The 27,892-nt window shown below is 42.4% G+C and overlaps 2 protein-coding genes across 4 annotated transcripts in view; one reads left to right on the top strand and one right to left on the bottom strand.

Annotated features, from left to right (window-relative positions):
- Positions 1-15,305, bottom strand: part of cfap251 (cilia and flagella associated protein 251) — a gene marked incomplete at both ends in the record, with an annotated part of 52,855 nt that extends 37,550 nt beyond the window's left edge. The window contains 2 exons of the mRNA XM_079731249.1: positions 14,770-14,910; positions 15,090-15,305. Of these exons, the coding sequence (XP_079587375.1) occupies positions 14,770-14,910; positions 15,090-15,305 (357 nt within the window). The remainder of the gene's footprint in view (positions 1-14,769; positions 14,911-15,089) is intronic.
- A 410-nt stretch (positions 15,306-15,715) lies between these two features.
- LOC307074657 (rab5 GDP/GTP exchange factor-like) lies at positions 15,716-27,690 on the top strand. 3 transcript variants are annotated; one of them, XM_079734912.1, is made up of 9 exons: positions 15,716-15,817; positions 16,301-16,461; positions 16,719-16,846; positions 23,144-23,295; positions 24,171-24,237; positions 24,321-24,456; positions 26,067-26,161; positions 26,485-26,741; positions 26,821-27,690. In XM_079734912.1, the coding sequence occupies exons 2-9, from the start codon at positions 16,304-16,306 to the stop codon at positions 27,274-27,276; spliced, it is 1,449 nt and encodes a 482-aa protein (XP_079591038.1). In that variant the 5' UTR covers positions 15,716-15,817; positions 16,301-16,303; the 3' UTR covers positions 27,277-27,690. The 3 variants fall into 3 exon arrangements, with proteins under 3 accessions (XP_079591038.1, XP_079591036.1, XP_079591037.1); XM_079734910.1 differs by having other exon boundaries at positions 24,318-24,456; XM_079734911.1 differs by having other exon boundaries at positions 15,723-15,817; positions 16,268-16,461; positions 24,318-24,456.
- Positions 27,691-27,892: the final 202 nt, after the last annotated feature.

The raw sequence follows: 27,892 nt of genomic DNA, 5'->3' as shown, positions 1-27,892 counted from the left end.
ATACAGTTTCTGTCGTGTTTTATTTGGCATTTTGTAAATCAGCGTTTTGTAAATGTAACAGGTGTTTGTGAATGCCCATCACTCTTGTACAGACAGGGTGATCTCTCTGCTCCACTTCACCGCTCTTTTCCAAGGGGAGGATAACAGCATCGAAAGAGGTGAAAACCATTATAAGTCAGGGCATGTGTAGATTTTCAGTTATGCCGATGGGGAGATTGTCGGTCTTGTCCACGCCAGTCGCAGGAAGCGTGACGTCACATACGATACATGTAGTGTACAATAAACGGCCAAAACTTGTTCGATATAGGGAACAAGTTTTGGGGCTATAGAGTCAAAAAAGGCGATACTATCGAAAATTTTGCCCAATAAAAATTCCTCAAAAATTGGAAGAGAAATATTTTTCAAAACTAAAGGTTGTAGTAAGACCATATACATCTACGTGAATGGAGGTTGGTGTAACAACAGCACTATTCTGGACAGACACTGTTCTCCTGACCTGGAGTTCATGTCGGTGAGATGCAGTCCCTTCTTTCTACCTAGAGAACTAGCTGCTGTTGTCGTCACTGCAGTCTACATACCACCGGACGCTAATGTAAACACGGCTCTCTCTCTGCTGCACAATGCCATCAATAACCACCAGCGCGCCCACCCCAATGGCGCCCACATTATTGCAGGGGACTTCAATAAAGCAAATCTCAAGACTGTTCTACCAAAATTCTATCAATTTGTAAAATGCCCAACAAGAGGGGAAAACACTCTGGATCATGTGTATTCCAACATCAAGCGTGCATACAGAGCCGTACCACTCCCCCACCCGGGCCGGTCAGACCACCTCTCCCTGCTCCTCACCCCCGCATACACCCCCCTCTGTCGACAAACAAAGCCCACAAAGAAGACCCTCCCCCGACTGCAGGACTGCTTTGAACAAACACAGTAGGAAGCCCTCTACCATGAAGACCTGGCTACATTCGTAGACACAGTACTGTCTTACATCAAGTACTGCATTGGGAATGTCACTGTGGAAAGTGCATCCAGGTGTTCCCAAACCAAAAACAATGGATGACAAGCCAGGCCCGCACGCTCCTCCGGGTCCGTGACTCATCCTTCAGATCAGGTGACAGAGCATTGTACAGCGCCGCTCGCGCCGACCTGAGGAGAGGCATTAGGTGTGCCAAAGTAGAACACAAGAGGAGGATAGAGGAACAGCACAACAACCCCCGGCAGGTGTGGCAGAGCATACAGACCATCACCAATTACAGAGGCTGTGCTGTGACACACGGGGACTCAGATGCGGCATTGGCAGAGGCTGAACAGCTTCTTTGCCCGCTTTGAGTCTCAAACACAGCACTCAGCCACATCACTCCAACCACCACTACAACCCCCATCAGCCTCCAGCACCCCCCCACTCAATCTTGAGGTACAGGACGTGAGGCAGGTGCTCAGTGCAGTTAACCCCAGGAAGGCTGCAGGCCCAGATGGAGTACCAGGGAAGGTGCTCAAGGCATGTGCCAACCAGCTATCACAGGTCTTCACTGAAATTTTCAACCTGTCTCTGGAACAAGCCGTTATCCCATCCTGCTTGAAATCTGCCACAATCATCCCAATCCCTAAAAAGTCACCCACTACCAGCCTCAATGACTTCCGCCCCATAGCACTCACCCCAGTCATCACCAAGTGCTTTGAGAACCTGGTTTTGAGACACATCAAAGCCTGTCTCCCCACCAACCTGGACACACACTAGTTTGCATACCAGACTAACAGATCCACCTACGACGCAATAGCCATCGCTCTCCACTCAGCACTAAGTCACCTGGAGAAAGAGGGGAGCTACGTCAGGATGCTCTTCATTGACTTCAGCTCAGCTTTTAACACAATAATACCAGACATTCTGATCCCCAAGTTAATCAACCTGGGTCTCCCACCACCTACCTGCTCTTGGATAAAAGACTTTCTGGTCAACCGACCCCAGCAGGTGAAACTGGTGCAGTGCTGCACTCTCAGCACTGGCTCTCCCCAGGGCTGTGTGCTGAGCCCACTACTCTACTCCCTCTATACATCCGACTGCAGTCCCACCCACCCAGAGAACATCATTGTCAAATTCGCTGATGACACAACGGTGGTGGGCCTTATAACAGGGGGAAACGAGGCGGCCTACAGAGATGAGGTCCTGAAACTTGGTGAGTGGTGTGCATCTAACAACCTGGCACTGAACATCACCAAGACCAAGGAACTCATCCTGGACTTCCGACGGAACAGTGCCGCTCCTGCCCCCCTGTACATCAACGGTGAAGGTGTGGAGCGAGTGCAGTCCTTCAAATTCCTCGGAGTCCACATCTCTGCTGATCTCTCCTGGTCGGTCAACACCTCAGCACTGGTCAAGAAGGCCCAGCAGCGGCTACACTTTCTGAGGGTGCTCAGGAGGGTGTATCTAAACACACAGCTGCTGGTGACCTTCTACCATTCCACCATCGAGAGCCTGCTGACCTACGCTGTGTCAGTGTGGCACTCCAGCTGCACAAAGGCCGACAGGAAGAGACTGCAGATGGTGGCAAACGTCGCGCAAAAAATCATTGGCTGCCCTCTGCCTTCCTTAAGCACCATCTACGGCTCCCGCTGTCTCAGCAGGGCCAGAGGGATCCTGAAGGACACCACCCACCCCGGCTACCATCTCTTTAACCTGTTGCCCTCTGGCAGGCGCTTCAGGTCCATATATGCCAGAACAAATAGACTCAGGAACAGCTTCTTTCCCAAAGCAATCACCATACTGAACTCAGATCTGCACTGATGTTTGTTGTCTGTTTGTGGTCTTTACTGTGTATTTAAGTTTTACTGCGTATTTAATTTGTATTTATTTTTATTATATATTTATTTATTTTTATTATATATTATTATATATTACTTATTATATATTCGATAACTATGTGTGCACTTTTAAGGAGCTGCTCATTGCATTCCGTTGCACTTTGTATAATGACAATAAAGCTTTCTATTTATCTATCTATATAGAGGTCATTCTTATATGGAACACGTTTTGGGGCTCTAGACTCAATAATGCCGACGCTATTGAAATGTTTGCCAAATAAAAAATCCTTAAAAATAAGGAGATATATTTTTAAAAACTTAAGGTTGTAGTAAGACCATATAGAGGCCATCCCTATAAGGAACACGTTTTGGGGCTGTAGATTCAAAAATGGCGATGTCAATAATGGTGACGCTATTGAAATTGTTGTTAAATAACAAATCCTCCAAAATAGGAAGATATATATTTTTCTAAACTAAAGGTTGTAGTAAGATCAAATAGAGGCCATGCATATATGGAACAAGTTTTGGGGCTCTAGTGTCAATAATGGCGACGCTATTGAAATCTTTGCCAAATAAAAATTCCTCAAAAATAAGATGATATATTATTCAAAACTAATGGTTGTAGTAACACCATATAGCGGCCATCGCTATTGTGGCAACCCGGTCCCAAACCCTCAGGCCAGGCGGCCCAAGGGAGAGGTGGTGGATGGCGTATACCGCCGATATCCACCAGCCGGAGCCAGAGAGCATCCATTGCGTCACTCTAATCGGCGCAATGGAGAACACCTGCGGCAGAGGACGAGGAAGATCAGATACCCTTTAAAAGGCTGTTTGATGTTCTCCCAGGGAAGAGAACCGGGAGTCAGAGCGGAGCAGAATACCTCCAGGACCCGATACGGACAGGCAGACTCGTGGATCTAGCGGACTTTCCCCCAGCGGCCACGAGAGAACCCGCACGGCCGGACAACGCGCGCCGACACAGCACACACCACTGGGACGGCACTACCGACGGGAGTGACCTCCCTCGCCAGGGACGAGACCGGCCCGACCGGAGAGACAATCCCCTGGACTCTACCGTGGATCACGGAGTCACCAGTATGATTTTTGGTTTCCCCGCGTTGGGCACAGACCCACACGGTTTTTCCGTTAATTAGTGAACAAACGCCCTATTGGGCTTTGAACGGGTCTCGGCGTGTAGTGTTTTCCTGCGTGAGAGAGACATTTCTGGGGACGGGTCGCCACACTATATGGAAAAAGTTTTGGGGCTATAGTGTCAAAAATGGCGACGCTATTGAAATTTTTGCCCAATAGAAATTCCTCAACAATAAGAGATATATTTTCAAAACTAAAGGTTGTAGTAAGACCATATAGAGGCCATGCCTATATGGAACAAGTTTGGGGTCTCTAGAGTTAATAATGGTGACGCTATTGAAATTTTTGCCAAATAAAAGTTCCTCAAAAATAAGATGAGATATATTTTTTTAAAAACTAAAGGTTGTAGCAAGACTATTGAGGCCCTGCTCATATGGAACACGTTTTGGGGCGCTTGAGTCAATAATGGCAACTCTTATGAATTTCTTGCTGAATAAAAATTCCTAAAAAATAAGATGTATTTTTCAAAACGAATGGTTGTAGTAAGACCATATAGAGGCCAACACTATATGGAACAAGTTTTGGGGCTATAGAGTCAAAAATGGCGACGCTATCGAAATTTTTGTCCATTAGAAATGACTCAAAAAATAGATATATTTTTCAAAACTAAAGGTTGTAGTAAGCCCATATAGAGGCCATGCCTATATGGAACAAGTTTTGGGGCTCTAAAGTTAATAATGGCGACGCTATTGAAATTTTTGCCAAATAAAAAATCCTCAAAAATAAGAAGATATATTTTTAAAAACTAAGGGTTGTAGTAAGACCATATTGAAGCTCTGCTTATATGGAACAAGTTTTGGGGCTATAGAGTCAATAATGGCAATGCTATTGAAATTTTTGCCAAATAAAAAATCCTAAAAAATAAGAAGAGATTTATTTTTCAAAACTAGAGGTTGTAGTAGGACCATATAGAGGCCATCCCTACATGGAACAAGTTTTGGGTCTCTAGGGTCAATAATGGTGACGCTATTGAAATTCGACCATTGTGGTCGTTTTCCGGTTTGCACTTTGCAGACAGTCCCTAAGCTTGTGGCTGAAAGCCGACAGCTCATAGAAGCCAATGCAATGCGCTGTTCGCTTAAGACTGCTCGTTTGGATGAAAACAAGGTTGTAGGTGGTTCTCTAGGTTACTACATTTAGCTAGAGGTGCCATTTGTGTCGCAACAATGTTTCACTGATGATCTATTGAACCGCAAACTCTGAATCTGCCAATTTTTTCCATCTTTCCGGAAGTATATATATCTGTTTACGAATCAGGTTTCTGGTTATGGTGGCGAGGCGAGCAGCAGAGTAATTTGTGAGCTCCCAGATTGGTCCACGAATTATTCACGCTTATTTTATCACAAATCACATGAGGAAATATAAACTAAGGAAGGCTAAGAACATTACAACTCAAAGCAGAACGAAAACAAGGAAATGGCGACTGGAGAAGCTGATATAGATGTCGACACGGACGAAGCTAACGAGCATGCGGAAATGAACGCTCTGCAAGCTAGCATCAGGGCAATCAACGCAGGACACACCGACATGAAGAGGGAACTGAATGGTTTCTGCAAGACAATTAAGCGAGACATGAAGGAAGATCTGGGGATCTTTAAAGAAGTGAACTAGAAGCTAGTTCACTCGGTGTGGAGCTGAAAAATGCAGAGGTGAGAATGGAAGAAGTAGAGACTCGAGTGGCCAAGTTGGAAGAGTGGAACGCTAATCCAAAGAGCGTGCCTCTTTGAACTTTGCAGCAACAAGAGCTCATTCACTCCAAATTAGTGGACCTAGAAGCACGCTCTCGCAGAAATAATCTTCGCATCTTTGGATTCCCCGAGGGTGAGGCGCATGACAATGCTTGTGCGTTTTTGGAGGAGTTTATCAAATCTGAGTTGTCGCTTCCCGACGTTGACCTTAAAATACAATGCTTCCACAGATCTCTCGGCCCGAAGCCGCCTCCTCAAGCCACCCTGAGATCCATGATGACTTATTTTCTCGCCTACAGCACCAAAGAACTGGTGCTGAGCACTGCATGGAGAAAGAAGGAGGTTCATCTCAAAGGAAAAATAGTTTTTTTCGACCAAGATTACCCGGTGGAAATCCTAAAGAAAAGAAAGGGATATGTCCCGCTGAGGAAGGTATTAAAGGAAAAGGGACTGAGGTTCCAGACACCAGCGCCTGCAAAACTCTGAGTCTTTTATGAAGAAGGGCCCACAACGTACACTAATGCAAAAGAGGCAGCGGAGGACATGCTGAAGAAGGGGATTCTGTCACCTGATGAAGAAACCTCTGCACCTGTGACTGTCGGCAACCAACGGAGCGGGGCAGACACGACACTACGGAGGAGACTGACAAGACAGCGCCTGAGAGCTCCGCGAGCCCACGAAACGCAGAAACTGCACCACAGACATCGAACGAGCCCGAGAGAAGCTATGGAGATTTCAACACACTCTAAGGACTTAAGGAGAACTATAACTGAGATGTACTCGTGAGTAGATAACTAGAGAAAGGGTAGGAATAGCAAAAGAAAAAAAAAACCTTTTCATAATTACAATACGTTAGACTTTAAGCACACAGATGTATAAGATGTTTTAACAGGGTGTTCGTGGCTGATTGTCATTTGAATATCAGTCCTGTTACTATACCCGTTTATATAATATTGCTATGGTATTGAGTATACTTAGTCAAAAGATTAGACACTCTCTGGACCAGTAATCTGGGGGGATTAATCTGCACGAAAGCCGCTAGCTGTGTGTTCTGATGACACTTATGATTGCACAGTGCACAGTGCACACCTGGAGGGGCCCTCCACCTGGAGTCCTCCCCTCCCTGTTCAGAAGTTACATTTGTACTTATCTTCTGGAAGTCACTGTTTTTTTGTATTATTGTGTAGCACAGATGTTTTTTGTTTACATGTTTAGGTCATTAGAGGAGCATTATTAGCCTGGTCCTACCAGACTCTCGTACTTCATTTAATTTGCACAGAGAGTCTGGACCTACTCAATTGACAGACGTTAACTCACTTGAAGGTGGGTGTCTGTTGAAGTTTAAAACTATTGGATCTGCCCAGTGCCACTCTGGATCTGCCATAACCAATCGCTAACGTTTGGCATGCAGGCTGTAAACAAACCAAACACTGTGTGTGAAGATGTCCATCAAAGAGAGCTGACTTTAACGTCATTGTTCTCAGCCACTCAGTGGTGTAGTAAAAATGTGCACGGATACGTATCAATCGTTTTGTGACAGAACTTTTACTTCAGTGTTTATTTTTTGTAAATACCGGTTGTGTATAACTGAAATAAAATACTTTTAACAGGGGAAGTTATCTCCTTCATTCACCATTCATAAAATTCCCCCTGCGCGCTCGCGCTCTGCCCTGTCTCTGTTACGAAGCGCAAAGCTGCCCCAGTATGGAGCCAGTATCCTGCCATAATTCCTGATAAACCTGAAAAAAAAAGTTTCAAAGGCTTGTAAGTCTGGGTTTGAAAACTCAACACCTTGTAAAGAAGGTTTTGCAACACTGAAAAGAGATTATAGCCTGAAAAAAAATTAAAACATCTGCAAACATGATTTTGTGTTCTATTTTATCTTCTTCATCATTTTCACCAACACATTTTCAAAGTTTAAAAAATGTCACCAGGGCATTTGCAGAGTTTCAAATCTGGCACTGTTCTAACAGTGTATTTCATTGTTTCCCGGTTTTGAAACCTTGTAAATGGGATTCTGCAAACAGGTGTTCATACATTGAGAAATACGTTTTGAAAGGTTGAATATTTATTTTTAAAAACTTGTAAAGGTGTAAATTTACACCATTGCAATGTATTTTTTCAGAACTGACTTTTCAGCACTGACTTTTCAGAGATTTGACCACACAGGCGCAAGCTTTGAGTCACGTGATTATTGGCAGTGTTCTGTCGCGCATTCGTTTTGAAACTCCTGACAGTCAAAGGTCTGGTTGCTCTCTGCTGACGTACATTCCAATCACATGTGCCGTTGACCGGGCTGTGCGTGATTGACAGTGCTCTGCCGATGACAAGAATAACAAGCGACCTGCGCGGTTGATTTTGTTTTCCATTTTCTGCCAAGAGCCAAACAATTATTAGCCTGGAGGATAAGAAAACAACAAGATGAAAGGTCCATTCATAAAATTAAAGATACACAATCTGGCAAAATGTGTCATAAGTTGAAAGAAATACAACAATGCTTTGAAAACTACTATAAGGGTACACAACCGGATAGTGCAGAATCTCCAAGCATTGTAAACTTTTTGAACTCATTGGACCTGCTGTCAGTTGGCACAGAACAGAATAGAATAATGACATGTGAGATAAAAAAGCAAGAATTAGACAGTGCCATTTCGAGACTCAAAATAAATAAAGGTCTGGTGCGGACCTGGTGCGGTTGTTTTAATAGCTAATAGTTATTCTATTTTCAAAAAACGTATACCACTCCTATACAGCCAAAATAAAAATAAATCAAACCCTGTTCAGCTTGAAAGAGGATATAGACAAGGATGCCCCTTAAGCCTGGCCTTGTTCGATTTATTCACAGAGCCACTAGCACAAGCAATTAGGGAAGATCAAGAAATAAGAGGGATTTGGATTAAAGTGACTGAATATAAATCCTGTCTTTACGCGGATGATGTATTGGTTACTCTTTCCCAACCCGAATTGAGCTTGCCTAAATTATTTTCCTGTTGTTTCATTAATCAGGTTACAAATTGAATATAAACAAAACACAAATAATGTCATACAATTATACACCCACAGCTCAATTACTTAACCCGTCTATCTTTAATTTGGACAATGATGTTATAACATATCTTGGGATCAACATCCCAAAAGATTTATCCAAAATATACGCTATCAACTTTTTACCACTTAACAAGAAATAAAGGCAGATTTGAATAGATGGACTTTATTACCACTGGACTTGCATAATTGAATAGACATTATGAAAATGAACATCTTACCAAGATTACTTTTTTTCTTTCAATCAATACCTGTAGAAGTATCTTCAAAACAATTTATCGAGTGGAGAAGAATGTTTTCTGTATTTATTTGGAAAGGCCTAAAACCTAGAGTTCAATATAATACATTGCAATTACCGAAAGAAAAGGGGGGACTAACTCTGCCGAACATGGAGCACTATTACAAGTCAGCTTGATTGAGATATTTAATTTATTGGTGCAACCCATGTTACAGCACTAAATGGAAAAATTTAGATCTGAGTCAATTCGATATTCACCAGCAGACATTACTTGGAGACAGAAACTTATACTCATCTGTTAAAGAAAATCTAAATTGCTGGACAAAAACACCCTTAAACATCTGGTTTGGTGAGTGTCGTAAATTTAAATTGGAAAATCATATCAAAATGCTAAGATGGGTTGCACAAGATAAAGATTTTAAACCTGCCCACATGGATGGGAGACATAAAAACAGGTCCTTTTAAAGGCATTACAACATACTGTCTCATTTCGGATGGTGGTGTACTGGTTGACTTTCAAAAACTTAGTGATCAGTACCATCTAGAAAAGCAAGACTTCTTCAGATATCTTCAAGTTAGATCTCACTTATATAAAAACAACAGCAATATAAAAACAACAGAAGATTGCAACACGGACCTAATTACCATCTTGATTGATGCATATAAATCTAAACTCAACAGAAAACTTATCGCTAGAATTTATTCATGTTTACAGTCACATAACGGAACTTCCACACCTTATATTAAATCAAAATGGGAGAAAGAATCTAAAATAACTATTTCAAAAGTGGATTGGCTGAACATTTGTGAAACCCATCGGATCACTTCGAGCTCAGCCCAGTGGAGGGAATTTATGTGGAAAAATATGATTCGATTTTTTATCACTCCAAGAATAAAGCAACTAGAGAGGGGTTTGCCAGAGTGTGGGCACTGCTGGAGGGAGTTTGGAAACATCCAGGCGAACCATTTCTACATATTCTGGGACTGTCCAACTATCCGACCCTACTGGTTGGAAATAGTACGAAAAATTAACGTTATAATGGGCTTCGAGACCGAGCATGACTTTCGCATAATATATCTTGGGAATATCTCGTCCACAATTAATTCTAGCGATAAGTATTTGATTAAAATAACGTTGGCAGCTAGTAAAAAAGCCATTACGAGAAGGTGGCTAAACAAAGAACAATTTCTACATATTCTGGGACTGCCCAACTATCCGACCCTACTGGTTGGAAATAGTACGAAAAATTAACGTTATAATGGCCTTCGAGACCGAGCATGACTTTCGCATAATATATCTTGGGAATATCTCGTCCACAATTAATTCTAGCGATAAGTATTTGATTAAAATAACGTTGGCAGCTAGTAAAAAAGCCATTACGAGAAGGTGGCTAAACAAAGAACCCCCCGACAAAAGGGGAATGGATTGGAATTGTAAAACAAATTCATCACATGGAAAGGCTGACTTTCTCCTTAAACCTATGCATGGACAAATTCACAAATAAATGGAGAAAATGGTCAACTCATGTTGATACAATAGCTCCCAACCACGACAATATCTGAAACTGGGAGAAATCATTTTAGGTTGGATAAGATACAGGTTTGGTATAGGTAAAGGTGTACATGTAGGATAATGTGTGTGAATTCATGAAAATGTATATGTATGCATGTAAGTATATTCATCTGTCTAATGCAGATAAGAACAAAGGTCTGCTGCCCTTTTGTATGCCCGTGGAATATAGCGCCCCCTTCCAGCGGGCATCGAGAATTTATGTCTACAGCTGGACAATGGACTTTTACCTCAGATCTTTTTATTGAAATTTACCCGTGATACCTATTGTCGGATCAAACAAGAGGTCCTATTTCTTAACATGGACACAAGGAAAAATGCTTAAAAACTAAGGGCTGGATCGAAACACCTCCACTGGTTGGCAGCCCCGCCCCCCCAAGCTATTTATACAATTATAAAGTGACTCTATGACCTTTTGTCTCCCAATTTTACTTCTGTGCTTTTCGTTTGTTTTTCTGTTGCATTTTTGTTCTCATTACTATGCAAAATAAATAAAAATAAAGTTTAAGACGGTTAATGTGTGGACAGGCGACGCAACTGAGAAATTAAAGGGTTGTTTCATGTGCACAGATTGATCCCTGTCCCATGCACTAGAACTGGATGAGGCTACTGTAACTATAACGGACTACATAGAGTTTTGTGTTGGCAATGTGGTGGCCAAGAAGAACATTGTAGTCTGTCCCAATAACAAAACCTATGTAACAAAATAAATAAAAGAATGTAAATAGGAAAAAGCAGGCCTTTAGAAGTAAAGACAGAGCAGGACTGTCAGTTGTCCAAAAATAACTCAAACAAATTCTCACTAATGCAAGAGAACAACATAGGCAAACAATGGAACATAACCTCAGAATGTCAAATACAAAAGAACTTTGGAGCACAATGAAATCAGTCACTAATATGAACACTGCAAAGAAACAAATCATCACCCTGGATGAGCAACAAAAATCAAACACACTGAATGACTTTTACCAGAGATTCGACCATCAAAACTTCTCTCAGGAGTGTGACAGGCTTTTGCAGTGTCTAGCAGGTTTTCCTGCCAGATACTGATGACACCTGCTGCCTGGAAGTCGACCCGACCAGCATCCGCCGTCTCTTTAGTCTCTTTTCTCACTCTCTTTTTTTGCTCAAAAACTGTGCAGAGGAACTAACAACAGCATGGTGTCCAATATTCCAACAGTCATTGAACACTCACACTGTTCCAGCTCTGTGGAAGAAGTCAATTATAACTCCATTAACTAAAAAGCACAGTGCCACAGTAAACAATTATTTTAGCTCTCACCTTGATTGTTATGAAATGTTTTGAAAAAGTTGTTGTGTCACTGCTCATGAAGGATTTCGAGCCAAAGTTAGATGTGTACCAGTTTGCGTACAAGTTGGGACGCAGCACTGATGATGCAATCCTTTGGACCTTGCACTTTATTTCTAAGCACCTTGAGAACTCAAAAGCATATGCTAGAATTGTATTTGTTGATTTTAGCTCAGCTTTTAATACAGTGCAAATTCACATACTTTTAGAGAAGCTTAAAGACATGAGTGTAAACACCACCTTCATCAAATGGTTTTATTCTTTTTTAACTAATAGAATACAGCAAGTTAAGGTCAACAGAACACTGTCAGACACCAAACACTGCAACACACAGGGTTGCAGTGGGGGTCCCACAGGGTTGCGTTGTATCACCAACACTGTTTACATTGTACACCAACGATTGTAGGACTGTCCACCCTAACAACTATATGGTGAAATTTGCGGATGATACCATGCTCTTGATCCTTCTCCACAAGGATATGGACCCCTCTGTGTACCAGGATGAGAATGACATATTTATAAACTGGTGTGACACCAACCACCTTATTCTAAATGTGACCAAAACACAGGAGATGGTTTTGGACCTGAGGCCAGTGACTGACCATGAGTCAGTGGTCATCAAAAATCAGGAAATCACCCAGGCATCCTCATGTATTTAGGGGTTAATATTGATAATCTTCTCTGCTGGAAGACACATATTGACAACCTGTGCAATCGACTGCAACAGAGGCTATATTTTTTGCGAAGATTGTACGGTGTGAGCAGCCACATCATGATGATTTTCTGCCGTGCCATTGTAGAGAGCATCATTAGATATTGGATCACCTCATGGTTTGGCAACCTAACCGTTAAGCTAAAAAGCAAACTGGCCGGCATGCACAAAAAAGCAATGAAAATCGTAGGGAGGAAAGAATAGAAGCCTATACAGAGCATTATGAACAATCAGTTAGGAAAAAAGCGAAGACAATAATTTCCGACTCGCAACACCCACTTTTCTCTGAACATGAAACCCTGCCATCAGGGAGAAGAATCCGCACGCCGTTATGCAAATCCAACCGCCCTTAAATTATCATTTGTCTCAGCGTCCATTAAGCTTATGAACAATGTGTAATAGAATAATGTGTAATAAATAGTTTAGCACTTTAGCACATAGCACTTTAGCCCTAAGCACTTTAGCAGATCTAGTTTTAGCTCAGTTTTAGTTATAGTGCAATAGGGCAATATGCAACACAATTAGGGCTGAACGATTAATCAAATTAAAATCGAAATCGTGATGTAATAGAACGCGGTATGCAAATCGCAAAGGCTGCGATAAAAAAAAATGAAGTGATTTGTTACCGTTACTGACTGGAAATCAGTAGGATTCATTTATTTATTTTTTTATTTTACAATTCAATAGTTCAATAAAGAAGTTTATAATATAAATTAATCTCAACACATCGGCCTGGCCTAAAGGAAAGAGCAGTTTTTATGTTGACTGCTTCCAATGTTGTGTTGGTCATACTAAAGAATGATTTATTTATTTTTTGGTGAATAATACACAACATAAGGAACTTAATAAATTATAAAAATCGCACATTAAATCGCAATCGCAATATTGGTCAAAATAATCGCAATTGGATTATTTCCCCAAATCGTTCCCTAAACACAATATAATAACACTTGCCCTTTATCCCCATACTGTAGATGTATATACAATATAGCAAAGCGCAATTTAACCTACAGTCTACCAAGCTCCATGTTGTTGATGTTAAGATCTTGACGTTTGTCTGTCTTTTTTTTGTTGTTGTTTTTTTATTGTACTCTCTGTGTATGTTATAAAAGCAACTATGCACTGTGCCCAAGACAAATTTCCCCATGGGGACAATTAAGTTTAACCTAACCTAACTAACCTAACAGCAATCTGTGAAAACTCATTTTCCACGCTCAAAAGCATCTTCTCAGAGCATCCGCGCAGTATGCTACACAGACGCAAGGCCCAGCTGATTCAGCTTGCTTTTGAAAAGGACCTCACGCACAACTTTAAGTCCGAGTGGGAGGTATATCTTGATGAGGGAGTCAGCTCGGAGAAACGCCACCTCCCGCTGTACTGACAGGAGGGACTTGAGAGAGTACATCGCTGCCTCAACTCAAAGTAGGCTACAGTGTAGGCTAATGTGCGTGGATTCGTGTGTGTGTGTCTAATGGCAATGCATATCCCTCTTTTGACTGCTTTAAAATGCAATGTTTGAGAGATGCTTCTGGTGTTACATCTAATATGTTGTGTAGTCAAGTGTTTTATGGATATTCATAATCATTGCTTCTATGTAATGTATTGCTTTAAATTATGAGGACTGAAGTTGTAGGCTATAGGCTACCTGGTCATATTGCTGTTGGATATGTTTAACGTGATGATTATATGCTACGCGAGTATAGGATTATTAAAAATATACGTACTATAGGCTAATAATAATTGTGCCCCCCTATGCAATTCATATGCCCCCCTTAAGACACACACACATACCTAAGGTCCCCCATGACCCTAGAGACACACCGACACACAAATACACATACAAACACACACACACACACACACACACACACACACACACACACACACACGAGTTAAGACCCCCATGACCCTAGAGACACAAAACGACACACAAATACACACACACACACAGGAGTTGGGACCCCCATGAGCCTAGAGACACACACCGACACACAAATACAAAGACGAGTTAGGAGTAGGACCCCCATGACTCTGGAGACACACCCCGACACACAAATGTTCCCACGAGTTAGGACCCCGATGACCCTGGAGACACACACCAACACACAAATACCCACACACATGAGTTATGACCCCCATTGCACTAAAGACACCGACAAACACACAAATACACACACACACACACACACACACACACACACACACACACACACACACACACAAACGGCCATTGATTGAATGTGATGTGTTTACCTGAAGGAGGTGCTGGGAGGTGGAGGTGTGGTTGTAAATGACGCCAACATGCGCACCAGCGTACAGAATCACGAGCTGATCTCGGTCGTGCAAATTGAAGACAGGAAGAGTATAATTGATCCCAAAGGACCAATCGGGGCTCTAAATCATGACAAAGGTGATGCTGGTCATTAAAAAGCCAACCTCTTAATTTAAAGTTTGTTATTTTGGGTTAATCTTTATCTTGGACCAATTTATATATTGTAAATATCTAACGTTTATAAATTATATATAAGGCTTTATTTAATATCACGATAGAAAACAAAAGTATAAACAATTACCAGGGCATGTGTTCCCATTGAAGACTCCTCCGTCGCTAAAAGAGTATCAGCTGCCGTGTAGACTTTGGAGGTCTTTGCTTCATCCTTCTCCGGTTCATCAACAGGCTCCTCTTCCTCCCTACTCTTCAGGCCCTCATCATCATCTCGCCCTCCATCGTTGTAATCTTGCTCTTCAGACGTTAAGGGGCCGTGCTCTTTAGGTCCCCTGTAGGACATCGTCCTTAGTACACTTCTCCAAGAATATCCAACTATAGACATTCAGAGTGGGCCTGCTAACGTTACCTTATTTCTGACTTTTCAGCAATCTTGATTTTCTATTACTTTCAATTCGTGGTTTCTTGTTATATCAAACAGTATGTAATTCCCCGTACGTTGTGGACACGAAGGAGTTTCTATAGCGACCCGTTGCCTAGCAACGAGACCCGATAAATGGGAGGAGCCTATTTTATTCAGTTTTCCTTTTTTTAATTGATTGTTTCGTTGTCGTTGCGTGCATGTTGTACTAGCAGTGGACCATAAGGCCAATGCTAAATTCACTTTAAATACGTCACATTTTAAAGAAAACGGGACAAACATCGATGTACTTGTTGTGTCTGTCATTGGTTCCTTAAGTGTTTCCGGGTTCACCGGCGGCGTCACAACACCTGATATCAGTTGACTGTCCGCTGATGGTTGTAGGTTCTTGCTAAATTACAACTTTTTGGCGCAAACTTCACCCACAACAAACGGTCAGTTGTTGCTTTATATGTGCTCGATTAATATTTAGTACGAGTTAACTTATAGGTGGGAATGGGTTTTAATCGCCAACCGGTGCGATGTAGCCTAGTCTGCTCGGTGGATACGGAATTTCTCAATCGACTCTACAGCCAGTAGCTAGAAGTGGTGATTTCTTTAAAGCTAGCATCATCCATATATATACGTTATGAAAGCAGTATAAACATCGTTTTCTTAATTTGAATACTGGACACGTCAGTACTGTGACTTACAAGCCTTCAGTACCAACTAGCCTACTCTACAGCGGATCCTGTGACGCGCCAAGTCATTATCACATGATCTATTGTACTATAAAACCGGTTTGCTGTCAAAACAATTAAAATAATTTAACCTTTCATGACCTGTTTTTGAGTCAAAGATTTTGACAAACCTGATTTGGGTTAATCAGTCACATGTCATTACAGTTTAGTTTGTAACCGGTGGTGTTTGAACCTCAGACGATGTGGACCGACAAGCAGAGGGGGATCCGAGTGTCCCAAGCAGAGCTCTTGTGTACGAACTCCTGCGGCTACTACGGAAACCCTGCGTGGCAAGGCTGTTGTTCCAAGTGCTGGAGAGAGAGAACCCGTCAAGAGGGAACGCAAAGACAAGAAACTAGGTGAGTTCCATGCAAGAAAAATAATTTGTAATTATTGTGTATAGGGGCCTTTGATCTCCTCCACACGTTCTAGTTAGAGGCAGATTGGAGCTCAATTTGTATGAAACTGGTTTCTCAATTTATCACCTTTGCCCAACATGAGTTTGGAGGATGCTTGAGGGAATTATTTTATTGATGTTGCATTGATTACATTTTGCTCAATTTGAATCAGTTAATTAATGCTCAGCCCTAAAGTTGTCATTGTTTCTCACTTCTAGCCAGAGCAGTGATGGAGGAAGTCTCTCCTTCTACAAGTTTGAGGAGAAGAAGAGTATTGAGAAGGGTAGCCGGGTCAACACTGTGAGAAGGCTCTTCTGGGGCGGCCCCTCGCCGCCCAAACCTAAAGGTATTCCCATCCACACCTTAATATTAAGGTAGCTTAATATTAAGCTACCTTAATATTACTACCTAAATATTAAAGGTCTCATATAATACCACCAGGTGTGGGTTTGATTAGCTGGTACAAGCCTTTGAATATCATTCCTCTCCTGTGCCATAGTGACATCAGAAGAGGCCGTGTCCACCCAGATATATGAAGGATTGATGAGCAACGGTTGCTATAGTCCACTAGGTAGGCTGGTAGACTGATCTATCCAGCGTACATCTAGGTGGACACGCCCACTTGTGATGTCACTAAAACACAGGAAAAGGCAGATTTTTAAACGGCTTGTACCAGCTAATCACACTCACACCTGGTTGCATGACAAAGGCCCTTTAAGGTCGCTCCCTAACCACCTAATGTTAAGGTTGTTCCCCCACCACCTCAATTTGAAGGTCGCCCCCTAACCACCTAAATATTAAGGTAGCTCCTCACCACCTTAATATTAAGGTAGCACCATTGCCACCAAAACATAAAGGTAGCCCCCTCGCCACCCAAACCTAAAAGGTATTCCCCTCCACACCTTAAAATTAAGGTAGCTCCCTCACCACCTAAATATTAAGGTAGCTTACTCACCACCTAAATATTAGGTAACCCCCCCCTCAGCACCTTAATATTAAGGTACCCCCCTCACCACCTACACTTTAAAGTAGTCCCCTCAACACATACACATTAAGGTACCCCCCTCACCACCTACACTTTAAGGTTTCGGCCCATTCCACACGGAGCCGAAACGGGAGAAAACGATCCGGTTTCGTTTTATGCGGTCCAGGAATATCTCCGTAAAGACGGAGCCATTGCGAAATTGCATTGAGCTGTAGAAACGCTAGTAGTAAATATTCAAGGCGCTGGTTCTCCACAGAAAAAAGTGGAGAGCATCAAGCCTGCGCGCATACAGCATGCGCGCTGTATACAAACATTCAGTCACGAGGAGATTCAACCTTTTAAATTGAGCAGAAATACTTTTTAATGTACAGTTAGTAATTAAATTTATCAAGGGGCTTTATTTAAAGCTACAAAAAGAATACAAATAAAATAATAAATAAAAAATGACGTCCCCCAGCTGGTTGGGGGCTAATGACGTCATCGTTTGAGTTTCAGGCGTCCACACGAATCCTAAAACGAAACCGCATAGGTCCGGATAGATTTGAAACCACCCTCGGACATGGTTTCAGAAATGTGCGGTTTCGGGCACCGGATTCGCCGGCTCCGTCTGGACGGTCGGCCGAAACGCGCAAGACAATTACAATTAGGGCATTTGAAAGACGCTTTTATCCAAAGCGGCTTACATCGGTTAATACACACATTGACACACCGACGGCATTCAACCATGCAAGGCGACAGCCAGCTCGTCAGGAGCAGTTAGGGTTAAGGGTCATGCTCAGGGACACATGAACACTCAGCTAGGAGGAGCTGGGGATCGAACTAGCAACCTTTCGGTTACAAGACTTATGCGTTTTCACGGAAAAATCGGCTTCGTGTAGACGGGGCCTAAGTTAGGGCTGGGCGATTAATCAAATTTTGCTCGCGATTTCGATTTTAGCGTCAAACGATCGCAAAATTAACATCGGTTTTTCATTTTTTTTTTCTTTTTATAGAATGTTTAATAGAAAGGGCAGAACAGCTAGATACATATCTGTATATAATTTTAGATTGGAACATTTTCTTTTTGACCATTTTGTGTATTTTCTTAAGGCGAAATTTCAAAGTTCTCAGTTATCAGTTAGACATGCTAAATAAATACATGTTTTCAAACTCAAAAATAATGGTTTGAATAATCGTGATTTCAATATTGACCAAAATAATCGTGATTATGATTTTTCCCATAATCAAGCAGCCCTACATTAAGGTAGCCCCCTCACCACCTACACATTAAGGTAGACCCCTCACCACCTACACATTAAGGTAGCCCCCTCACCACCTACACATTAAGGTAGACCCCTCACCACCTACACTTTAAGGTAGACCCCTCACCACCTACACATTAAGGTAGACCCCTCACCACCTACACTTTAAGGTAGACCCCTCACCACCTACACATTAAGGTAGACCCCTCACCACCTACACTTTAAGGTAGACCCCTCACCACCTACACTTTAAGGTAGACCCCTCACCACCTACACATTAAGGTAGCCCCATCACCACCTAAACATTAAAGTGTAATTCCGGCGAAAATTGAACCCAGGGTCATTGTGTTGGCTTGGAAACCCATCAAATAAGCCATCCAGAAACCTTTTTCATTGAAAATCGAGTATTAGAGATTGCCCGGCGCAATGTTTGGCTTCCATGGTATTGGCTTGGGGCAGTGAGTTTCGCTTCCAAATCGGCATTTTTGAACCACTAATATTGCTAAAAGTAGCTCCAAACCTCTGCAGTAGCATGACTAGGGTCCCTACACATAAAACAAACCACCAACAACTAAGTTTGCAAACCCAGAGTTTATTTTTAAATTACTGTTTTACAAACATTACCGGTAGGTCCGTGTTTAGAGGAAGTCGATTACCGAATGTGCCGGAGTTCAGTTCAAGGAGGAAAGTTTTGGAATTTATAATTTATGTAATTTCTATTTATAAATAATATATAGCAAGTGTTGACACGTAAATTAAAGGACTTGCATATGTAAGTTACAGTTACAAAATATTTGTTTGCTTCAATCAAGCATGGCATGTTGTTGACAGAAGACGCACTGCACACGTGATTGACGCATAGAGTGAAGGACGGCTCAAGCACCTGAGAAGAGGACCCAACTACAGCTTGAAGTCAAGAGAGAGATGGTTCGTGTTTGTGTTTTCCCCGGCTGCGGAAGAAAAAAAAAAGTTACACTCCAGAAACTTTCCATAGACTGCCATCGTGGTAAAATGACAGATCTCTTGTAGACCAGTGGCTTATTGTTTTGAATACGGACATTGACAGGCAAATCGAGATGCTGATGCAGAAGGGTCACCGTGTCTGCAGTGCTCATTTCGATAAGGACGACTTCATCATTCCTAAAAGAGCTGCTGACCCAAAGAACCCAAAGAAAATGTAATTGAAGAAGAATGCTATTCCACGAGTGCAGCAAGTGGCAACGGATAGACTTGAGGTAAAGTTGTTTGCTTATTTGTAGTGTTATATATGATTGTTCACAATTGGTGTGGGGGAGGATGCTTCACGAAACAAAGTTATAAGTCCTTGAAGCCCTAACTTCATTCGAGAAAGTGAAAGATAATCTTGTGAGTTGTCCAGGTAGGCTAACCTCGGTTTATTGTGCATAAAGAGTTGTGGTGGGAATTTCTGGACCACGTCAATCGTTTTCTGTGTCAACCGTGTAGAATAAAGAGTCATCCGAACGTTTAACAATTGTGGTCATATATTTGTGTAATAATGGTACAATAACATACAACAAACAATAAAACAAACGTCGCAAGGAGAAGTCCAATGCATTGGCTAAATCCAGGAGTTCTTATTGCCATTGTAGGGCAGCATTGCCCCCCAATACTACTAAAGCATTTGGTTAACCGGGCAAGTCTTTCACGTCAAATTCCGTCAAAACGTTCAGCACGCAAGAATGACCAACCCTGGGAAATTTTGTGTAATGACGTCATACCTTTCAAATGTTATCACCGCGAACCTGTTTTTGAGTGCGGTAAATAAAATCTTTTGTGCGGTAGTTTTTTGTAATAAACAGTTGTGTTTTTTGTTTCATGCCATAATAATATGACAATACAACAGATGAATTGGCCGTCTTGCTGAGATGGGTGGACTTTTTTTCACCCAACCCGTGGATTATGCATGGTGTCTGCATGTATGAATGCCAACCACGCATCTGTACTAGTCTTTACTAGTTAGTTCTTTACTAGTTAGTAAACACTGCTCGTGAGCTCCAACTGTTTGCGGGATTCCCTCCATGTCAACAATGGATACGTCATGCGATTCCCCCAAATTTCTGGCATGCCAAACTTTCGTCGTGGGGTTTTCGAACATCGCAGACAAAAAAAGTGCAGATCGCAAGCATGTCACATTAGAAGACCTTGTCTCGTCGCCGACTTTTCAAAATCGTGTACGACTCGTAAATTTGTCTGCGACGAACGAATCGGAGCAAAATCAGGCTGAAATCGTGTAGTCTGAACCAGCCATAAGCAAGCAGCAGCAGCGCCATTGTGCGAATTCCCTACTAGACCAAACAAGATCGTAATGGTAGGTATTACCATTATATTAAAGCATGCAATTGTGATGTAGAAAAAAAAAAGTGCTTGCATGATATTGAAGCCTACAGCGATCGTTAGTTAACTTGTGTGGTGGTGTATATCATTTGTTTACCCATGGGCTATGGCAACGCGATTGCTACCTGCTGTAGAACTCTCGTTGTCTGAATCGTGGAGAACGTTTTAGACTCAATCAATATAAGGTCGCGGGGAGACGAAGCTCTGTTCGTTTGTAAAGTAACAATATTAGGCCAAAGCATTACTAAGGAACAAAATAGTTCATCAATACGGGCTAGGAAAAAAAAAAGAAGAAATTTCACGAAAAGTGGGGTGGCCATTGGAACCGCGGCCTCATAGGTTCCGGCGCCTATGGGCTGAATTGTTGTGAGAGTTGAATAAAGTAGCCTACATGTTGATAACCCGTTGGTAACAGCAGAGCAAGATCCGTTTATGTTGCTAAAAGACAAATGCTGCATACTAAGCTTTCAGCATTTTACAGTTCAGATTTTCCATCATCAGGTACAAGACTGGTGTATGTTATTTTTATTTTTACCGTTATTACACAAATATAGGACCACCAATGTTAAACGTTAGGATGACCCTTTATTCTATACGGTTTACACAGAAAACTCCAAAAAAAAATTCCCACCACAACTCCTTATGCGCAATAAATTGAGGTTAGCCTACCTGGACTACTCACAAGATCATCTTTCACTTTCTCTAATGAAGTTAGGGCTTCAAGGACTTATAACTTTGTTTCGTGAAGCATCCTCCCCCACACCAATTGTGAACAATCATATATAACACTACAAATAAGCAAACAACTTTACCTCAAGTCTATCCGTAGCCACTTGCTGCACTCGTGGAATAGCATTCTACTTCAATTACACCTTCTTTGGGTTCTTTGGGTCAGCAGCTCTTTTAGGAATGATGAAGTCGTCCTTATCGAAATGAGCACTGCAGCCATGGTGATCCTTCTGCATCAGCATCTCGATTGGCGTCTCAATGTCCGTATTCAAAACAATAAGCCACTGGTCTACCAGAGATCGGTCATTGTCTATGGAAACTTTTTGGGGTGTAACTTTTTATTTTTTTTCCGCAGCCGGGGAAAACACAAACACAAACCATCTCTCTCTTGACTTCAAGCTGTAGATGGGTCCTCTTCTCCGGTGCTTGAGCTGTCATTCACTCTATGCATCAATCACTTGCCATGCTTGATTTCAGTGAAAAAATATTTTGTAACTGTAACTTACATATGTAAGTCCTTTAATTTACATGTCAACACTTGCTATACATTATATATAAATGTAAATTATACAAATTATGAATTCCAAAACTTTCCCCCTTGAACTGAACTCCGGCGCATTCGGTCAATCTATGCGTCAATCACGTGTGCAGTGCGTCTTCTGTCAACAACGTGCCATGCTTGATTGTAGCGAACAAATATTTTGCAACTGTAACTTACATATACAAGTCCTTTTAATTTACGTCTCAACACTTGCTATATATTATTTATAAATAAAAATTCCAAAACTTTCGTCCTTGAACCGAACTTTGGCGCATTCGGTAATCGACTTCTGTGGACTTCCTGTAAACACGGACCTACCGGTAATGCTTGTAAAACAGTATTTTTAGGATTGCAAACTAAGTTTTTGGTGCTTTGTTTTATGTGTAGGGACCCTAGTCATGCTACTGCAGTGGTTTGGTGCTATTTTTAGCAATATTAGTGGTTCAAAAATGCCGATTTGGAAGCGAAACTCACTGCCCCAAGCCAATAACATGGAAGCCAAACATTGCGCCGTGCAATCTCTAATACTCAATTTTCAATGAAAAAGGTTTCTTGATGGCTTATTTGATGGGTTTTCATGCTAAAACAATGACTCTGGGTTCAATTTTCGCTAGACTTACACTTTAAGGTAGCCCCCTCACCACCTAAATATTAAGGTAGTCCCATCACCAGGTAAACGTAGAGGTCACTCCCTCACCACCTAAACCTAGGGGTAATTTTCCACTACCTGGCTGATGCATGAGGGTTGTTTTTCATTAAGTAATGAAGCTCCTCTGTTGTTTTAATATCTAGAGTCTACAGAAAGCCATTCCAACTCCATGAAAGCATTTCAAGACCTTGAGCCTGGGGACTTCACAGGCTTCCTCAAAATCCTTCGAAGCCCTCCATCCCAGCGGCTGCAGTCCCGCTGCACGGCGTTCCTCAACACCATCGAAGCCTACCATGTAATACTGAAACCAGGCTTACTTTAAAGTGCTACTCAACACTCAGTAGCTAATTCCTCTTTTCCACCGACAGCACCAGCTCAACTCGCCACAATTTAGCATGGCACGACTTCGTTTTGTTCCAGGCACGTCATGTTTCCATATAGAATAAAGTTCCTCTTTAGCTGCAGTGACGTACTTATCCACGCGAAACATAAACAGATAGGGCTATACACAGGAGCGTCTCCACCTCTGTCACGGTCCACTTGTGTTCTTGCGCTCTGATCCTGCTATGTTCTATAATCAATCACTATTGTTGAAAGAACGCTTTTGCTAGTAGTATTTAATGATGCCGGGTATCAGGCTCAGACATCGCGCTTGTTCAGTGTTCAGTGGCCAGCAGCCTGTTTACGTCACATAAAAGTATCAGATCAGCTTAAGTCATGTCTACTTCACGCCTGGACCTTAGAAATGGAAATAGGGAGTGAACAGGGCTTAATTTAGTATCTTATATTTCAATCTGAAAGGGCATAAAATTGAAATTAAATTAAATCAATTACACATTTCTTGATGTAGACTATAAGTTTAATTTGACAACCTATACCAGGGTTATTTCAGAGATTCAGATGGAAACATATATTTTTTTAAATTTAGTTACTTTGAATCCCATACAACTAATGTTTCTAATGGCGCAGTCAGGAAAGTCATGAGAAGTCAGTTTATTTTTTTTTATTGTCAGTCATACACACGGTACTGTCTGAGGTATGGAACATTATGGGGCTTGACTTGGCCAACAACAAACTACAGAGACATCACCCCTTATAGGGAACTTGTTATGGCAATTGCTGTGTGTTAATTTAGTTATGAATGCTGCTGACTATTGTAATTTTGTACAGGATTTGCCAGTGCAAAAGCAGTCTGACCTTGTGCAGGACTTCTACCAGAATATGGCTGCTTACTTCAGTGAGTTAATCCAGATTTTTATATCCCCTTCTCACTGTTTGCCATTCATCAAATATATTTGAAGTACATGGTTTTCTTAGCAGGTTTCCCTGAGTCTCAAGTCCTTCAGATGATGGAGCACATAGAGAAGTTAATGATGACCCGTCTGCACAAATGGGTGTTCTGCCATGACAGTGTGGATGACGAGCAGAAGGACCTGGCTCTCCAAAGGAGGATACGGTCTGTATCATAGCCTCCACAACACTGCCTTTTCTTTGCATGTTTTTAAATGCCACGTTACGGTGAATAAATACAAATATTGCCCACATTAGACTGTTGAAACTAAATTAAGTGAAGAATGATTGCCCTTGCAACTTAAAGGGGCTTGGTCAGGCTGGCCATTTCTAATATTAGGTAGTACTGCTTCATTATGCGCTTTGTGAAAAAATCGAAGGAACATCAATGTATCTGTGAAAAGTTTACTGAAAAAGTTTGACCGTGGACGTTATGGAAAGCAAAGGAAAAATAATTGAATTCGACAATATAGGCTCAGGGCTCCAGACTGCGACCAAATGGTCGCATTTTGCGACCAAAATGTGAGAGTGTGCGGCTTGAATTTTTTTTTAGAAATAACAGAATTTTTACAGATTAAACGGGGAAGGGGCGCTTCAATGATTCCGGAATCTGTAGCAGGCCAATGAGTGTGAGGAGGATAGGGAATGGCCACTGTTAGTGGCTAATGTGTGGAGGGGGAGGGTCCTAGAGATTAAATATTTAGCGCACGTAAACGTCTCTGAGCAAACTATTGAGTCGTTCTGCGGACCTGCGGCTAGTGTGCCAGAGCCAGAGTCCTGCACGGGTCTCATTTTGCAAACCCGCACCCGCCCGTATCCGCAATACTTAAAACAGCTTCCGAACCATGTTCCCACAGTAGCGCGAATTACATTCCGCACCCGACCCGACCCGCTATAAATTCATATCGACGTCCGACCCACACCCGAAGGAAAATTAGACACATTAGTTGGAACGCCGGGGAATTACACTATGTGGTGTTCGGCCTGGTGCTTTAGATTGCTGTGCAAAAAAAGCACATCATCCACTGTGGACGGTTTCAGTTGACTCCTCCGCTCCTGAATAACACATCCAGCACAGGAGAAGTCTCGCTCGCAATCGCAAAACCCGCGTCCGACCCGCGCTGTTCAGGCGTCCGAACCGACCCGCACCCGTGACCGACACCGTACATTATTTTTCCCCCGTTTCATCCGATATGTGCCGGTTACCCGTCGGGTACCCGGTCAGGACTTCAGGTGCCATAAAGGGCTTTTCACACGGGAGGCGTTTGACGCGCCTGCTGCATTCTCAATGGAGAGGCGAGCAGGCAAGCGGCACGACAAGCGGGCGCACTCCCGTGGAAACAGTTGGTATAGATGAGAATCACAATAAAATGTGACACTGAATTTGAAACCGCACATTGTAATTTCTGCATCTATTATCAAAATATGTATCAGTAATACATTGAAAAAAAATGAGAATCACATTGGCATGTTGACTTACGGTGTGTGCCCCTAAAATTTCTGGTTGTGCCCCTAATATTTTCTGGAGAAAAAAGTTAGTCTGGAGCCTTGGACCTAGTTCCACTTCTATACACAGTGTTCATGACGTCCTAGGTCTATACTCAGGTGTTCATGATGTCCTAGGTCTATACTCTGGTGTTCATGACTTCCTAGGTCTATACTTTGGTGTTCATGACGTCCTACGTCTATCCTCTGGTTTTCATGACATCCTAGGTCTATACTCTGGTGTTTATGACGTCAAAGGTCTATACTATTGTTTTCATCTGGCCTTCATAGGTCCCTCAACTGGGTGACGCCACAGATGCTCAGTGTGCCATTCCCTGATGAAATAACCCTCATCACAAAGGACCCGTATCTACCTGCTATCACAGGTTTCGGATTAATGGTATACATTTAGCAACCTTCTTAAAGGGGACATATTATACCACCAGGTGTGAGTGTGATGAGCCATTACAAGCCTTTTTGAAAATGTGCCGCTTCTGACATCACAGGTGGGCTTGTCCACCTAGATGGTAGACTGATCTATCCAGCACACATCTAGGTGGACATGCCCACCTGGGATGTCAGAAGCGGCACATTTTCAAAACAGCTTGTAATGGCTTATCACACTCACACCTGGTGTTCTAATATGTCCCCTTTAAACAAAACGTTACTGGTGGTTTTTAACTTCCTGCTCTAATCCTTACACCAACAGCCATCATCGAGATGGATGCCAAACGTGCGCCACAGGACAAACTGGCATGTGTCATCAAATGCAGCCAGCACGTGTTCGAAGCTCTGTCCACCTCCAACAGCGAGCCAGCCAACGCAGACGACTTCCTGTCAGGGCTCATCTATGTGGTCCTGAAGGCCAACCCGCCCCGCCTCCACTCCAACATGCAATACGTGATACGCTTTGGCCTGCCTCACAGTCTGATGGCTGGAGAGAGCGGCTACTACTTCACCAACCTGGTGAGTTCCTCACCCGTCTCCTCCTTCATCATGCTTTGAACAGGTCTGGGAGACCTAACCATTGTTCCCTCTGTTCTAGTCGTGTGCCGTGGCCTTCATTGAGAAGCTGGACGGCTCCGCCCTCAACCTCAGCCAGGAGGAGTTTGAAGACTACATGTCAAGCCGGGCCCCGTCCGGGCAAAGGGGGGCAGAGCGACAGCGGGCCGCACAGTCAACGCAGCACATTCTGGACGAGCTGAAGGTCCGACAGCAGCAGCTGGACCAGGGAGCCAACGATCTCCAGGCAGAGCTGCAGCAGTGGGTGCGAGAGGTCAACACTAAAGTGGATGAAGCGCAACTCCGCAGTGGCCTTATACAGAAGGACCTTAGGGCTCACTGTGGACTGGCCCAGAGTGCCTTGTCCCGAGGCCCAGAGTCTGGGGGACATCAGGAGGAGGGCGTCACAAAGCTGGTCCAGAAGACGCATACTGTTAGCTGCAGTGAGAGCCAGAATGCTGACCTTGTGCTCGAGCAGGATGTCAAGATTATAAATTAGTGTTATAATTTAGCGATGTGTGAGAAAGGTACCGTAACAAATTCTTCTGCACTTGAAATACAATTTGCACATACACATTTATATTATTATCTCTGGCTTAGGAAATGCTTGTTGAATCTTTATATTGTGTTGCAAACCAAACATAAATGTCACCATTCCACTTGTTGAATGGCTATTGAAGGTTTAATTTCAATGGCAATTTAACGTAATGTATAGAACACAAGAATTCAAAGCCAGTATTGATATAAGTTAGGGTCATCATTTTTTTCCTTCTTGTGATCAAGTAAAGTGCCTTAATTCAAACTGTGAAACGGATGTATGGAGAATGCATGGAACATATGTAAAAGATCATAGTTTATATAAAGTTTAATAAAATGAAGTTTTTTTTTTAAATACCTGAAATACATGTACACATTAAAATGTATTGAAAAATTGTGTGCCACTTTGGACTTTATTTGGATTTTATATAGAGCTATTTCAATAGGCTATACTGAATGAATTATTCAAAGGTCCCATGGCATGCTACTTTATGGATGCTTTAATATAGATATTAGTGGGCCCCTAACAAAGTATTTGAAGACGTTCCATCCAACCTTCCAGCCGTGGTGCAGAATTA

This window comes from Pollachius pollachius (genome assembly GCF_949987615.1).
Source record: "Pollachius pollachius genome assembly, chromosome: 1".
Classification (NCBI taxonomy): domain Eukaryota; kingdom Metazoa; phylum Chordata; class Actinopteri; order Gadiformes; family Gadidae; genus Pollachius; species Pollachius pollachius.
This window is presented reverse-complemented; position numbering and strand designations above follow the sequence as displayed.

Coding starts and splice junctions, on each gene's coding strand:
- LOC307074657 (XM_079734910.1), top strand. CDS start 16,304: ATGTGGACCGACAAGCAGAGGGGGATCCGAGTGTCCCAAGCAGAGCTC. Junction 23,296..24,170: donor ACACCATCGAAGCCTACCAT/GTAATACTGAAA, acceptor AATTTTGTACAG/GATTTGCCAGTGCAAAAGCA. Junction 24,457..26,066: donor GCTCTCCAAAGGAGGATACG/GTCTGTATCATA, acceptor TGGCCTTCATAG/GTCCCTCAACTGGGTGACGC.